At 34.6% G+C, this 17,687-nt stretch overlaps 1 protein-coding gene and 1 long non-coding RNA gene across 3 annotated transcripts in view; both read right to left on the bottom strand.

Moving 5' to 3' along the window:
- Positions 1 to 17,687, bottom strand: part of CEP85L (centrosomal protein 85L) — a 163,183-nt gene that overhangs the window by 31,573 nt on the left and 113,923 nt on the right. For both annotated transcript variants that reach the window (XM_081828873.1, XM_081828874.1), the window contains exons 6-9: positions 14,102 to 14,254; positions 11,761 to 11,915; positions 8,380 to 8,497; positions 7,807 to 7,857 (exon numbers count right to left, since the gene is read on the bottom strand). In XM_081828873.1, the coding sequence (XP_081684999.1) occupies positions 7,807 to 7,857; positions 8,380 to 8,497; positions 11,761 to 11,915; positions 14,102 to 14,254 (477 nt within the window). The remainder of the gene's footprint in view (positions 1 to 7,806; positions 7,858 to 8,379; positions 8,498 to 11,760; positions 11,916 to 14,101; positions 14,255 to 17,687) is intronic.
- LOC145723090 (uncharacterized) lies at positions 2,522 to 7,799 on the bottom strand. Its single transcript, XR_014147919.1, has 2 exons — positions 6,190 to 7,799; positions 2,522 to 2,664 (listed from the first exon to the last, which is right to left on the bottom strand). It is a non-coding gene; the product is annotated as an uncharacterized LOC145723090 (long non-coding RNA).

The raw sequence follows: 17,687 nt of genomic DNA on the forward strand, positions 1-17,687 counted from the left end.
GTGAAGTAAGTCAAGCAGAGAAAGTCAATTATCATATGGTTTCACTTATTTGTGGAACATAAGGAATAGCATGGAGGACATTAGAGAAGGAAGGGAAAAATGGGGGAAATCGGAGGGAGAGATGAACCATGAGAGACTATGGACTCTGAGAAACAAACAGGGTTTTAGAGGGGAGGTGGGTGGGGAGATGGGTTAGCCCAGTGATGGGTAAGGAGGGCACATACTGCATGGAGCACTGGGTGTTATACGAAAACAATGGATCATGGATCACCACATCAAAAACTAATGATGTATTGTATGGTCACTAACATAACATAATAAAATTAAACTAAAAAAACAAAAAAATGGGTGCCTGGGTGGCTCAGTCGTTAAGCGTCTGCCTTCGGCTCAGGTCATGATCCCAGGGTCCTGGGATCGAGTCCCACATCAGGCTCCCTGCTCAGCGGGAAGCCTGCTTCTCCCTCTCCCACTCCCCCTGCTTGTGTTCCTGTTCTCACTGTCTCTCTCTGTCATATAAATAAATAAAATCTTTAAAAAAAAAACAAACAAAAAAACAAAAAAAATAAAATAAAATAAAGGACCTGAATTCATCTGCAACAGACTGTGAAGTTCAAGCCTTAGGGCACTCGCAAAAACTGAAGAGATCTATCAAAATACCACCAACATTTTTCACAGAGCTGGAACAAAGAATACTAAAATTTGTATGGAACAAGAAAAGACCCCAAATAGCCAGAGGAATGTTGAAAAGAAAACCAAAGCTGGTGGCATCACAATTCTGGACTTGAAGCTCTATTACAAAGCTGTAATCACGAAGACAGTATGGTACTGGGACAAAAAGAGACATACAGATCAATGGAACAGAATAGAGTACCAGAAATGGACCCTCAACTCTAAGGTCAGCTAATCTTCAACAAAGCAGGAAAGAATATTTAATGGAAAAAAGACAGTCTCTTCAACAAATGTTGGGAAAATTGGACAGCCGCATGCAGAAGAATGAACCTTGACCACTTCCTAACACCACACACAAAAACAGACTCAAAATGGATGACAGACCTAAATGTGAGACAGGAATCCATCAAAATTCTAGAGAACACAGGCAGCAACCTCTTTGACTTCAGCTGCAACAACAACTTGCTAGACATGTCTCCAAAGGCAAAGAAACAAAAGCAAAAATGAACTACTGGGATTTCAACAAGATAAGAAGCTTTCACACAGCAAAGGAAACAGTCAACAAAACTAAAAGGGAAACTACAGAATGGAAGAAGATATTTGCGAATGTCTTATCAGATAAAGGGCTACTATCCAAAATCTATAAAGAACTTACCAAACTCAACACCCAAAAACCAAAAAATCCAGTCAAGAAATGGGCAGAAGACATGAACAGACATTTCTCCAAAGAATACACACAAATGGTCAACAGACACATGAAAAAAATGCTCAACATCACTTGGCATCAGGGAAATACAAATCAAAACCACAATGAGATACCATCTCACACTGGTCAGAATGGCTAAAATTAACAACTCAGGAAACAACAGATCATGGCAAGGATGCGGAGAAAGGGGAACCCTCTTAACACTGTTGGTAGGAATGCAAACTGGTGCAGCCACTCTGGAAAACAGTATGGAGGTTCCTCAAAAAGTTAAAAATAGAGCTACCTTATGACACAGCAATTGCACTCCTAGGCATTTACCCAAAGGATACAAACATAGTGATTTGAAGGGGCACCTGCACCCCAATGTTTATAGCAGCAATGTCCACAATAGCCAAACTATGGAAAGAGCCCAGATGTCCATCAACAGATGAATGGATAAAGAAGATGTGGTGTGTGTCTGTACACACACACACACACACACACACACACACACACACACATATGATGGAATACTACTCAGCCATCAAAAAGAATGAAATCTTGCCATTTGCAATGACGTGGATGGAACTAGAGGGTATTATGCTAAGCAAAATAAGTCAGAGAAAGACAAATACCAATGCTTTCACTCATCTGTGGAATTTCAGAAAAAAAAAAACTGATGAACACGGGAAGGCAAGGAAAAATAAAGTAAGATGAAAACAGAGAGGGAGGCAAACCATAAGAGACTCAACTCTAGAAACAAACAGGGTTGCTGGAGGGGAGGTGGGTGGGAAGATGGGGTAAGGGCATTAAGGTGATGGGCATTAAGGAGGGCACTTGAAGTAATGAGCACCGGGTGTTGTATGCAACTGATGAATCACTAAATTGTACCTCTGAAACTAATAATACAGTATATGTTAATTAAATTAAATTTAAATAAAAAATTAAATAAATTTATACTTTATAAAAAACCAAAAAACAAAACAGTAGAGGTTGTGGCAAAAAGCATTTGGGAAGAAACTGTTAAGATTCATTGAAGGTATAGGCTAACCTACTGGCTGGCTAGATTCCTAGAGAGAAAAAGTGAAAGAGACACTTGGGAAAAGCACTCGCAGGAACAGAAAAAAAATCTCAAACATTAACCTAAGGAGTTTTTCCTTCGGAGGAACCAGAACACATCAGTCTGTGAAGCAATTTATACCACAGGGCATTACTGAAAGCAACGGAATAATCAGCTGGCAATTAATGGAGCTTAACTGATGGCGTGGTCAGAAAAAGAGTCACAGAAGATCCCATATTATACGAGATGTCTAGAATAGGCATATCTGTAGAGACAGGAAGTAGATTAGTGATTGCTTATGGATGGGAAGAGAACAGGGTTCAAGGGAATGCTATAGCTAAAGGGTAAGGGGTTTATGAGGTGATAAAAAGGTTCCAGAACTGACTGTGGTCTTAGTTCCATATATCTGAGTATACTAAAAATTACTGAATTGTATACTTTAAATGTGTGAATTGCAGGGTATGTGAATTATATCTCAAAAGAGCTGTTATTTAAAAATCAGCACAATGTAAAACAGTTTAAATGTGTCAGGAACACACCCAGGTTTCTCAGAACTACCTTCTCCTCCCTTTTTTTTTCTCTTAAATCTCAGTCTTCCCAGTCAATTCCCACTTTTGGTGAATGAGCCCCCTGAGGACCCTGACGGCACTTCCCAATGGCTCCAGAATGAGAATGCTTACCGGCTAAGGAAGAACTGCCTGGAGAACTTGTTAATAATGTATGTTTCAAGCGTCATGCCAGAGATACTGAGTCATCAGGTTCACAACTGGGCCCAGAAACTTGTATTTTAAAAAGCATCCCAAATACTTTAAATGTTCATACAGGTTTGGTGACAATTCATGGCAGATAACATGCTCCAGAACATTCTTTCTTGATTCAACTGACCTGACTCCCTTTCCTGCCTCTGCATTCCCCACCTCAGACACAAAGAACTAACTTTTCAGAAGTTAAATCCACCTTTTAGATACATTTTCTAACATTTTAATTAAGCAACAACTATACTGTGTCTATAACAGGCCTACATGTACATTAAGGACTTCTCATAAATACAAACACTGGAGATAAAGCTCATTTTTAAAAAAGTTACTTTTCCTTTGATAGAAGACCTTTTTTTGGCTGCTAGGTTCTTTCAAAAATTATTATTAATTTCTGATAAGAATATTTTTAGGTTTTCGTGCATTATAAAACAATGTCACAAAGGTAAAACTTTTAAAAATCAAAAAAAAAACTAAGCAGAAAGAACTTCATGTCAGGACACATCACAAAACTAAGATAACAAAAATAGGAAATAAACATCACACAATAATAATGTGAAAACATTAAATCAACTTATTTAGGTTAAAGCAAAGTTAAATTCTACTTATAAGACATTCTAATGGCTTATGATTCATTTTCCCACTATTTCTACTGAGAAAACCTTCTGGATGAAGGCTTTAAGAGAGACTTGCTAAAAATTGGAATAAAATCTTTGGAGGCTATGAAAACATCTCTTCAAGTGTTATAAATAGAACAGACTGTAACAGTTTTGAGATTGGAGGTTTCTAATCATGCTTTGAAAGTGAACAGTCTTAATTACCTTTAAAGCATCATTGTGTATTTTATAACATTATGATCATTCATTGATAGCTGTCAACTTAGAAAGGCCCTTTAAATGCAAAAGTTCTTTGCATAGGGAAAACAGAGTGCACCTAATAAACTTTTTTACTCTGTATCTCCTCTGCCAAAAGCTTATAATGGTTCCATACAATGATGAACAGCTCACTGGAAACAGGATTATGTAACTAAAATATGCTTTTAAGCAATAAATAGGAAGGAAGGCAATGCCCAATGAAGAACTCATTCACATTCTGACTGAAGCCACATTTATGGAAATGATGGGGAATGTTCTATTGCAAAATGTCTTTTTATATTGTATACTGACAGAAGAAAAACCTGTAGGAGAAGAAGACAGTTTAGCTATACTGGTTTCGTAAATGTAAACACAGGCATTATTTCTAAAGGATCAATGAATAAACAAGTTATTCATGCCAGTTAACACTGTCCTCTTGTCAGGTGAACAAAACAGTAGATAAATCTGTATTTTTTATAGCATTGAACTCAATTTCAAAATCAGTGTATACTTTTACATGAAGTACTACTTTTCTATATTCAACAACAAAGACAACATAACTAGAAGACTCCTGAACTTCCAGAGCTGTAAACCAATAAATCTGCCCTTGGCCTAAATCAGGTATATATTTATTTGACTTCTGGTACAAGGGTGGTAAGCCACAGTTGTATTTTAAATATAGCACTTTCACTCTGGAACAATGCCTTATTTTTATCTCCTATAAATTGGACATAAAATGAACACGGCAAGGGATTTTATTTTTTTTCTTAAGTCATAAAACGTAAACTGTAAGAATAACTTGCTTATACCCAAGGCAATGCAATACTCCAAAAGTCAACCAAATGAACTTTGAACAAATTTGGTCTTCTCAATAGTTTGCAGGGACATAAGCAGTGAAAATTCTAATAATACTACAATTGTTTTGTCTATTAAACCTTCTAAAATGGAACAACTTCCTGGCAGTGTGGAGGAACAAAGAATACGCAAACTGTAATAGCAGTGAAATTTTACAATAAGTTTAATACTGTACTGACAGCGAAAATGCATCCCTCATGTTAAAAAATGTTGGAAAGCTCTCTGCTATCACTCATTATAAGGTATTTTGTGTTGCTTTGGCTATGCAAAGGAATTTGAAGAAATTAAAAGCAGAGCTATAGCATATGGGAAGGACATCATAATCTACAGAGGAGTAAGGCTGGTCATTCCTTATGTAAGCAGATGGGGGGAAAAACTAGGCAGCTTTAAATAATTAGTAATTGAAGGGAACTGCTCTATTATGTGTATCGACTTGATAATAAGCCCATTAACTGTGGTACAAAACAACAAGAATACTTTTTTTTTTTTTTAAATATTTTACTTATTTATTTGAGAGAGAGTGAGAGAGAAAGAGCACAAGAGGGGGGAGCGGGAGAGGGAGAAGCAGACTCCCCGCCGAGCAGGGAGCCCGATGCGGGACTCGATCCCGGGACTCCAGGATCATGACCTGAGCCGAAGGCAGTCGCTTAACCAACTGAGCCACCCAGGCGCCCCAAGAATACTTTTTCAAACCAAAGTGTTCTCTTTAGGATTCTCTCTGTGGTTTCCAATGCTAGGTAAAAAATTGGTAACCATTTTTTTAGAATAGGCAATATTTTCAGATGGGGGTTTACAGAGTATACATCTTTTATATTCATCACAACCAACCAAATAAAAAACCTAGCTTTTTTAACTGTGAAGGGCCAAAAAATAAGTTTTAACAAGGAACATTAAGCAAAAAATTTTCTTACCATTTGAGGCATATTTGTCTCCATCTATAATTTTCTATTCAAATAATATCTTGATAAATATAGCTAATATGGCCAGTTATTAACATTTGCTACCTGCTCTGTTAGCAAACCATATACTAGATGTATAGCCTAGATAGATGGCCAGAATGACTTAGATACCCATTGCTTCAAAACGTAAGACAACAGAATTAATGAGTTTAATTTGAAATTTTTAACTTGAAATGTTTACACAAACATTTAAAGTCAAAGAATAGAATGGCATATAAATTACATATTCTTCTACATATTTATATATGGTCATGACATATTCAAGTGTGACTAAAAGACATGGTTGGTGTGTAAGAGTAAATTGTATTAAGATGCCACCATAAATAGGAAAAAGGCACATTTCAATTGATACAAATATATCCTGATAATCTATAATGTGAGAGATAGTATGTGATAAATTAATAAAATCTTACAAGTCTTATCCACCAAAATTTCAGTACCAAAGGACAATGCTGACTGTCCCTAATTTGCATTGAGATAAACTTTTATTTGAATGATTTCTCGGAAAATGTTACCAAGTGAAATATAAATTTCTTTTATTATGGTCTATAATGAGTCAGGTAATAATTGCTGAGGGAACTTAACCATTTTGTGATTCAAATGGCTTGTAGAACAACTGAAGTTATGTCTACAGGAATACAGATTAAAGAGTATAACCTCTGTGAACCAATACAGCAGGCCCACACACTTGTTGAACTGGCCTAGTATTTGATTAAAATGATAAATCACTTAATATGGCCAAAAGACAATCAAAGCAGACTGTCTATAATTCTGACACTTAAACCATTTATCTTTTTTATTTTTTACTTCCTAAAAATGGAAGGTATTTTAGGAGGTATAAAAATAAGAAAATTATTCAGCAAAATATGTCCAGTGGCTTTCCATCATACACAGAATAAAATACAAAAACATCTAACCCTATGTGATCTAGCCCCAGGCTACTTTCCACCATCACCTTTCACCACTCTACCTCACCATCATGCACTTCAGACTAGCAGCCTTCTTGCTGGTCTTGGAGTACACCAGGCACCCCAGGGCAATGGTGACTCTCTTTGCCTGGAATGCCCTTCCCTTGGTTATCTTCATCCAGATCTCTGTTCAGATATACTTCCCCAGTAAAAACTTCATGACCACTGTATTTAATAAAGCACTGTCTGTCATTGCTCTCTACCCTACTTTTTTAATACTACATATCATTCCTTGACATTGTATCTTCATTTTGTCCATCTCACCCCACTAGAATGGCTAAAGACTTGCTCTGTTCACTGATGAATCTCCAGTGCCAAAAACAGTGCCTGGCACACATGTAGGTGCTCAGTAAGTATCTGGCAAATTGATAAAAAAAATGAAAACACATTTAATCCACAAATTCTGGTTGCACATTATGAATCAGACACTCTAAGCTCTAGATACCCATATGATCTACCATAGTCTCTCCTCTTAAGAAACTAAGCAGGAGGTAAAAACACAAATACAAAAACAACATGTTATACTTGGATAACATACAAAGAATAATACATAAAATTATTAGGAACAAGAGAAGTGTTATGGCCAGTCACAATGGACTAAAAACAGTCCATTGTCTTTAATAAGTAGATCACTGATGACCTTAACCAAATGTGTCCTCAGCAGGAGACTATACCCAGTTAAAAACAAGTGAGGTAAGGTAAAAAGGTAAGGTAAAAAGAGAACAATTTCAAGATTTTTTGAATAACTGATTTAAGACTATACCCAGTTAAAAACAAGTGAGGTAAGGTAAAAAGAGAACAATTTCAAGATTTTTTGAATAACTGATTTAACAAGTAGCATTTTCATTCTAAAAATGTAAAAGATTAAAGAATTTGCAACTTCAAGTGCTATTAATCTTTTCATATAAATACATATATGCTTTAGTATTTTTTAGGTTATACAGCCATTAAGAGTAAATCAGCACACAGCTAAATTAAAATATGCTCAAAACATTCCTTACCTGAATTTCTACAGTCATTCTTTCAATCTCATCTTGTTGGCTGTCTATTATCTAAAACACAGGAAATAGATCAGTGTGAATCAAAATTTTTTCCATTGCTTTTTAAAAGTACCAATATTTTAAGAAAACAAAAGCATAGGAAATAATGAATTTATCTTTTAAAAATCAGGGTTTGATTTTTTTTTTTTTTTTACAAAAGTATTCATATCAAGTATCCTTTAAATAGACATAGGATTTAGATCACACATACATAAAACTGCAAAAGTCTTCCTCTGGTTCTTGATAAAACTCTGCAATTTATAAAAATAACTTTGAAACAGACATTCAATAATTTAGGAAGGAAAAGATATCCTTTCGTTTTGCTAAAAAGTAATATAATTTCCTTAGTTTGGCTTTTACAAAAATTTAAATTATTTAAATTTACTTAAAGTGTCACTTTCTTTCTAAATAAAAAGTTCAAACTAAGCTATTATTACCAAAAATATAAAATAAAATAGCTGTAACTTATATATCTATACACACTCATCCAACATAATATAGATTTCACATCTATTATCAAAGACATGAACTGACCTTACTAGCATTCTCATTTTGTTCTCTCAGATTATCATTTTCATTCTGAAGCTGTTTTGCATCTAACATGGGAAGGCGAATTCCATCTTCAAGGCATCTTTCTACTTTTTGCTGCAAGCTGTATGTTTTAGAAAGACAATTAGATAAAGAAAATCCACTCTGTGTGCTGATTTTGGTAGATGACTTCAACATAAATGAAGTCCCTTCTTAGGGTCAACAGTATTTTTTAATCAGGCAATAATCGAGACCTACAGCCTACATGAGTACACTTGAGTACCTCCATTTCATACAAGTAAGAAATATAATGGAAGCTGATCACCTTTTCAGAAATGGCAGATTTGAGATCAGAATCAAAAGTTGCTTAGTATGTGACATCCTTAGGCCCTAATGAAGTTCCTCATGACCCTAATGTGAGCTCTGCAATCTAAATCCTGTTCTTTCCTTCTCCCCCCAAAGCAGAGTTCCTTGATTAAGATGTATGTGTTAGGGAACCCAAGAATAAGGACACATGTCTTTTACCTTCATTCTGAGCTCAACAAAAGTTTGTTCATAAGGACAGTTGTTGCTAAAACCAGTAGAATTACATTTCTCCTTCATTAGTAAGAGCAGCAATCTATTTACTACTTTACCTAATAGTTTCTCATGCTATTCATGGCACAGAGTTGCAACGCAGAAGAGGAAACAACAAAAGGAAGCCCTTCTGGTACATTATATATAAAAGATTAAAAGGTGTTAGTCTTGAGAAAGAAAGAATAGTCATGTTTTGGTTAAAAGGAACTACGCCATTAACAATAATGACCAAAATCAAAACAGAAAGACACCTAGGAATAGTTCTACTCTAGATTATAATATTCAAGAGCTGCAGACTTCCTATAGTTGGGGTTTTGTTATTTTCATTGTCTTTCTTCTTTCAAATATTATGGCTTTCCTGTGCTTTCTCTCTCTTTCAAAAAAAAAAGTTAAAGAAATGCCATTATCTAGATTCTGGATAAAGAACTGACAATCTTAAAAAAAAAAAAAAAAAAAGAATTGGCAGTCTTAACATGGCACAATAAGGGCTTCCAATGTTAATAAATAATGGCACCAGAGAAGTTTTTATGTATTATGAACGCAGTGTACTGCTTTGTAATGTTTTTACTTATCATAAAAGTATTTGCTTTTTCAGTCTAAAAGTGAAAAATACATCATTTCTATTTCAGGATAAGTTTTTTCCCCTCAATTCAGGGACAAGACACTACTTCTACGTATTTATAACATTCCAAGAGAAATAAATTATATTTAGGTTTTTAAAAAAATGAACCAGCTATGAGAAGGGAACAGTGTACTCTGTAATGAAAAAATACCATACAAGTCTTCTTTCACATACACATTCTCATTTATGTTACGAAGCATGCTCACTTAGAAAAGTAATCTCTTGAATACTGAAGGTATCGACTATTGATTAGGGACCCCATCCATATATTTTGCTTCCATTTTTATTTCTAATGGAAAATTTTAATCTGACTTTTAAATACCAGAAGTTCTTATATATATTCATAAAGCAATTAACTTAGAAATATTATATAGGCACAGATAAATGTAATATAATTCACAGTCACATGTACATCTGAAGTTCTTCTGGAACCAAGGAATACTTTATCATATAGCTGAGGAAGCTGAAATAACACCCCAACCTCCACAGTCAAGTGACACCAGAGCCATGTAAGTACTGAAGAATTACAGAAGACCTTCTTTGATCCTTTACATCTATTTGAATTCAAGAGAAATTTTCTGGGATGCTGTCATATCAGAGAGTATTGAGGTAAAGAAATGAAACACGGATTCTGAAATGCACTGTACTAAGTCTTTCTAATCAACAGTACTAGGCTCAATGTTCTCTAAAAACCTAATGAAAGAGAAAATCTAAATAAAAAAAGAGAAAGTATAATATATTAAATATGTAAAAGCACACAATGGAGCAAAACAAACATTCAAATTATTTTCAGGTGTTTCCAATTCTGTTCATAAAATGGCACAGCTTGAGGTGTGATCAAAATGCCCCATAAAACAGAACAGATACATTACCTCTTCTCACTTCAGCTAAGATGAAAGAAAAAGAATATATGGTTGAGTAAGTGGAGGTGAGGAAGCTGTTTTGAGACTAGACAACAGAATATAAGATGTGGAGTTATGGAAAGGAAATTTAAAGAATAAGAAAGCAGAAAATAAGGCAAAAATAAAAGTAAAGTTAAAAGTATATGAATTTTTTGCAGCTAAGATTAGAAACCCTGAAAGACTAAACTGTCCCAGAATCAGAGGTTTTCTGTACTGAAATCTAAGGAAAAGAGTAGACGAGGCATATATAAAACTTTCAAAGTAGTAAAGCAATATTAATGTGGAATTATCAGATGGATTTTGATTAGAATTACACACAATTGGGGCGCCTGGGTGGCTCAGTTGGTTAAGCGACTGCCTTCGGCTCAGGTCATGATCCTGGAGTCCCGGGATCGAGTCCCACATCAGGCTCCCTGCTCAGCGGGGAGTCTGCTTCTCCCTCTGATCCTCCCCCCCTCATGCTCTCTCTCTCTCTCATTCTCTCTCTCTCTCAAATAAATAAATAAAATCTTAAAAAAAAAAAAAAGAATTACACACAATTGGTAAAAGCATGAAGAGTGTATTTCTTAAATTTAGTTTTGTTGCTTTATTGTCTTATTCTTCTGGATAGTTTTATCTATTAATAGTTGATTATCTATTAAGGTTTAAGTTTTATAAAACAGAGAGTACATGTAGATGCATATATAACACAGTTCTCTAGGTTTTTCAGGAATCCAGTATTAATTTTCCAGCTTAAACACATTAGCTAAATGTACTAACAAGTGATATTCCCTGTCATTCTAACTGTATTAATTTAAAAGAGAAGAGTACCATGAGGCAAGATATGTGAGTAAACTTGGAAGGTACTTGGCAAAATGGCCATACCTGCTGCTCTGCAGTAAGTTAAAATGGGGGCCGATTACTTCACTTTAATCTATCACATTAAGGAGTGCGGTTTGAGTATTTGACTGCCCTCTTTATTATCTAGAATTTGTACCTATTTTTTGGCAAAGCCATCAGACTGTGTTAATACTTTCAGTTTTCAATTGGTGGGTTTTTTTTTGATGGGGGGTAGATTTTAACTATTCTCATCTAAAACCTTTGGCAAGATGTCAGGATATTGCATTAAGATGTGAAATCACAGCCGAGACAACCTGTTTCAATGACGTAATACTTACAGTTTTAAAGAGTACATCTTTAAGATAACAATATAGTAATAACTACAAATTAATGCATTTTAAGTGAAATGCTTTATGAGAAATATGAATAACAAAAGTAAGCATAAAAAATTACGAAAGGTTTTCTTACCTCTGAACTGTAGTTACCAACTCCTTTTCTTTCTTTTTCTGGCATATTAGCTGTGCCTCTTTTTCTTGACACTGTTTTTTGATCTCTTCAAGTTTTTTTTCCATATCTAGGAGAGTCTCTTGCAAATTCTTATTTTTTTCTTCTAGAACCTGAAGCTAAGAAAATTCATAACACATAGAATATTAAATGTGTTTCTACTAGAAACTGTTACAGTGTTCTCAATTAACAGGCTTGTGGTTAAAATCACACTATACTTTATCTAGAGTATTTAATAATACTTTATTTCCTCTTTTGTGTGTAATGGGAGCTAGGAGAATGAGATTATGGAGAAAAATGGGGTCAGAAATTTCTAGAAGACAGGCGTGCCTGGGTGTTGCAGTCAGTTAAGCAACCAACTCTTGGTTTCAGTTTAGGTCATGATCTCAGGATCTTGGGATTGAGCCCAGCCTCAGGCTCTGCACTCAGTGTGGAGTCTGCTTAAGATTCTCTTCTCCCTCTGCCTCTCCCCCACCATGCTCGCTTTCTCACTTTCTAAAATAAATAAAATCTTAAAAAAAAAAAAAAAAAAAAGGAATTTCTAGAAGACAGATATAGAAAGGTAAATGATCTCAATTTGGGGGTATTTTTAAAATTTTATTTTTAATTATGGTAAAATATGCATAACAAAATTTACCATCTTAACCATGTTTAAATGTACAGTTCCACAGTGTTTAAGTACATTCACACTGTTGTTCGATGAATCACCGAACTCAAAACAAACTTTATGCTCATTAACAACTCCCTTTCCAGCTCTGCCTTCAGCCTCCAGCACCACCCTTTGATCTTCCGTCGCTATGAATCTGACCACTCTAGGTACTTCGTACAGTATTTATCTTTTTGTGTTTGGCTTATTTCACTTAGCACAATGTATTTAGGTTTATCCATGTTTCAGAATTTCATTCTTTTTTATATCTGAATTATATGTATGTGACATTTTATCCATTCACCCATCAGTGGAAACTTAGGTTGCCTCCACCTTTTGGCTACTGTGAATAATGTTATTATGAGCATATGTCATGTACAAACGTCTGTTTGAGACTTTGCTTTCAATTCTTTTACCCAGAAGGCAAACTGATGATAATTTTTTGAGGAAACACGGTTTTCCATAGTGGCTATACCACTTTACATTCCCACCAACAGTACACAAGGATTCTAATTTCTCCACATTGTCACCAATGCTTTTTGTTTTGTTTTTTTATGTTGGTCAACCTAATGGGTATAAAGTAATATGAACACATGTTTTTATATCTATATTCCTCTCTGTTCCTACTCATACAAACTCCTGTGGTACTTCTTTAGTTCTTTTCTGACATTATCCTCTCTTAGTCTTATAATTTATAAATTAATATAGACAGAGAATCCATTCTAGGTCTAGAGTCTATACAACAATGACACTCCACGGATTAAACCAATGATTCCCAACTGAGAGTGATTTCTTCCGCCAGGAGATACTTGGAAATATTTATAGACATTTTTGGTTTTGGGGAGGGAGGAGGGTAGGAGCAGTGCTATTGGCATCTAGTAGGCAGAGGCCAGAAATGCTGTTAAGCATCCTTCAATGCACAGGACAGAATCCCAAATGAGAAATTATCCACCCTTGAATGTCAATAGTGCTGAGGTTGAGAATTTCATGATGAGAAAAACTGAGAAAAGACTGAAGAATGGGTTTAACAGATTTATAAATAAGATTTCAAGAAGACGGGCTTCACCAGAGTTGGTAGAAAAGACGCAAAAGACTCACCAGAGGTATTGTTAAGAAAGAAAAATGGTCAGAAGAAATCAGAGGAGTGAATGGAGACCACAGACTAAGATGTAAGAATTTATGGAAAGGTTAAGAAGAATGAAAACAAATCAAATATCTGGAAAGATGGTTAAAAAAAAAAGGTCTTGTTGAGCTTTGGTGGATCACAGAGAATATTGGGTAAAGTCAGAACTGTGGTGCACCCATGTGTGTATGAAATGGGGCTGTTAGACTGGTTTAGAAATTACCTTTTAGAGTAGATGTTAAGTAAAAAGTTAACACAGGTTTCTTAGGAAGGTAATCATGTATTAATAAGAAAGACAAACTCATGCTTAAATAAACAAAATTCTAATTGAAGTTAATCCTCAAAACAGCAATTAAACACATAGATTTAACATAATTAGCCAAACATGTAACTAAAATTTTAAATTATAAAAATTATGAAATTTCCAAAGGATCAACTTAAGAAAGTAGTAGGTTTTCATGTTATTTAAAGATGAGCATTTTAGGTGCTCGCTTCGGCAGCACATATACTAAGATGAACATTTTAGTTCATGTTACCTGTAGACTCTGACTCTGTACATCATCTAGAGTTGGAAGATCAGCCAGATACTTTTCCAAGGTCTCAATTCTTCTCTGCTTTTCTTTGTTTTGTTCAGATTCCTTCTGGCATTTCTTTTTCAGGCTACTGATATATCTATCTCTGGTTTTAAGCTAAAGAAAAAGATTATGAATCTTCAGGGGCTTTGTGGCATTAAAAAAATAATAATAACAAAACCAACAGTTCTAGGATATAGTTGAGGCTACCACCAACTCAGGTAAGATTCACCTTAATTCATCAATTCTAAGATTCACATTTTTACAAATTTTCGTATCACTGAAGTCAAGAGTTTTGAAATTTGTGTTTGTCTGCTTTTACAATTGATGGCCTCCTATACACTGCAGTGGACCAGCTAGCAGTAATGATAGTTTCTATTGCCAGCACATGAGCACACTTGGTCAAAGCTATTCCCATCTCTGTCATTTCAACCGTGTGTACATGTTGCAAATATGTGCTGAGTTTAAATGATGTTTAAATTACCTTAAAAACATTACATTATAATTTGGTGTTGAAAACAGTTACTGAGTATCCAGAAAGACAAAGAAACAGAGCCACAGGGTATAATTATAAAATCAGTGAAGCAAATACTCATTTTTGGAGAGAGGACTCCAATTCCTTATTTCTTACAAAGCTACATCCGAATGTTTTATGTGACTTAAGAAAGGAAGATACCTAACAAGCAATTAAAGCTGTTTTGTTACTAACTTGCTAAGAAACTGCTTGTCATGTACTCAAGAAACACAGTCAAAGCCAGGAGAACTTACCAAAATTACCAGATACTTTGGAAGAAATAAGGGCACTAGTAAGACCAATCCATACCTCAAGCCAAGACTACTGTTAAGGTATTATGTTATGTCAAAATTGAACATGCAACATATTTTCTTTCTCAAAATTACATATAATAAAGGTGTGCTGTACCACTGATGTCATTTTAGGACTGATGGAATTTGTTAATTGAACACCTACTACAGAACACATACAGTACATGATTCTAGTAAATCCCAATTTGTGTAGGTTAAACCTCAGATCTATGCACTAATTTTTTTCACATTTCTACTTGAAAAATATTATTTTTAAATTTCATATCATATATTCAAAGTTCTTTAATATTTCAGCTCAATTATAAATAATGTGTGTACTACAAATAGATACCTAAAAAGTAAACTCCAGATTCTTATTCACCTTAACTTACCAGTCTTCCAAAATTTAGAAACTTACAGGGTTCTAAAATATTTTTACAGCCTTTTCCCACATACACCAGGGAAAATAAGGGCCAGTAATTGGTAGTATAATGGTTTACTCTCCCAAATTTTATTAAAGCTAACACTTTGCACAATATAGTTTCTTTCATACCTTATTGAATTTTTTTCAAGTCCAATGTACAACAAATTGTATTAAAACAACTTCAATTAGAAAAACAAACCACATCTCATTTTATCTATTCATTCCATCAATAACATTAGGATCCATTTATTACCTTGGGTAAGAAGCAACGCTGGTAAAACTGACAAATCCTATTATTTATTGGAGATTTCTCGGGATTAAAGGCTGGTGTGCTGGTGTGACAATTTGTGATCTAACAGAACTCACAGACTGTTGACCCTGATAATGACCTGCAAGACCACATAATACAATGCCCTTTTTCCCCCTTTTTCTCTCTTTTTTCACTGAAGTATAATTAATATACAGTGCTATTTTAGTTTCAGGTGTACAATATAATAATTCAACCATTCTATACATACATTACTCAGTACTCATCAAAATAAGTGTACTCTTGATCCCCTTTATCTTTTTACCACCACCACCCCTCGCCCCCACAGCCTCTCAGGTAACCACCAGTTTGTTCTCTGTATGAGTCTGTTTTTTGGTTTCTTTTTTCTTTATTTGTTCATTTGTTTTATTTCTTAAATTCCATGTATGAGTGAAATCATATGCTATCTGTCTTTCATTATTTATTACTTATTTCATTTAGCATTATACTCCCATGTCCATCCGTGTTATTGTAAACAGCAGGATCTCATTCTTTTTTACAGCTGAGGAATATTCAGTGGTGTTTACATATACCACATCTTCTTTATCCATTCATTTATTGATAAACACTTGGGCTGCTTCCATATCTTGACTATTGTAAATAATGCTGCAATAAACACGGGAGTGCATATATCTTTCTGAATTAGGGTTTTCATTTTCTTTGGGTAAATACCCAGTAGGGGAATTATTGGATCGTATGGTAATTCTATTTTTAATTTTTTAAGGAGCCTTCATACTGTTTTCCACAGTGGCTGCACCAATTTGCATTCCTACAGACAGTGCACAAGGGGTTTTTTTCTCCTCACCAACACTTGTTGTTTCTTACATTTTTGATTTTATCTATTCCAACAGGTGTAAGGTGATATCTCATTGTGGCTTTGATTTGAATTTCCCTGATGATTAGTGATATTTAGCATCTTTTCATATGTCTGTTGCAAATGATATACCTAATAAAGAGTTAATATCCAAAACATACAAAGAACTTATACAACTCAACTCCAAGAAACAAGTAATATGATTACAAACTAAGCAGAGGATGTGAACACACATTTTTCTGAAAAAGACAGTAATTCCTTTTTTGAATATGAGGTCCAGAGATCTTAAGTAACTTAGCCACAAGTCACTGAGACAGAGGTGAGATTTAGATATAAATCATTTGACTGAAAGGCCAGTGTTCTTTCAATTCTTCCACACTACACACAACCAGATTTCCATGAATTCTCTAGCAACCAGCTGTGCCTGGATTCCCCATTGACAAAGCCTGCTCCTGCCTTAGCAAATGACCCTGTAAGTTACAGAAATAACTAACCAGCCTATTTTTACTAAAGGTTCCCTAATTTATTTTTAATTTTTTAAGTGTCTTAAGTGTGACACAATGATGTCCTGGTTTTCTTCTTTTTCTTTGGCTGGTCAACTGTCTTTTTTGCTATCAGGTCAACCTTGCTGCCTTTGACACAAATCTCTGCCAACACTCTCCAACTGGATACTATTTATGCTACTTGTTGACTGTAAGTTGATCACACATAATTACTGGGTCTTGGGTTTTTTCTTTTAGCCCTCTTCATTGACGAGAAGCTCTTTGTGTGTTTTTTTTTAACTTTCAAGTTTAACACGTTGATTACTAAAATCAACTCCAGTAATTACCTCCAGGTAAATGAGGTATCACTAATAAATCTTTCCTATTTATAAAAGGTTAGGTTTTTCCTTTAGAAGAGATATTATTTAGTACTGAGATTATTCCTAGAAGGTAATAGGAGGGCTCTGTTTCCAGAAAAGGTTTACAAATGAATATATTTTTCATTTTAAATACAATTAGAACAAAATAGATTACTAAGGAAATGTTTTCCTCCAAGTTTTTTTTTTTTAAATAAATTATTATTAGAAGCAAAGCATCGGCTGTAGAATTGAACGGTCTTGAATTTTACTCCTAGCTTTGCAACAGTTTCTACCTACATGCAACTGGACAAATTACTCAACTCTTCTCCAAGCTTCAATTAGCTCATTTTTAAAAATGGG

Source organism: Leptonychotes weddellii, chromosome 8 (genome assembly GCF_054177405.1).
Source record: "Leptonychotes weddellii isolate Sample4059 chromosome 8, ASM5417740v2, whole genome shotgun sequence".
NCBI lineage: Eukaryota > Metazoa > Chordata > Mammalia > Carnivora > Phocidae > Leptonychotes > Leptonychotes weddellii.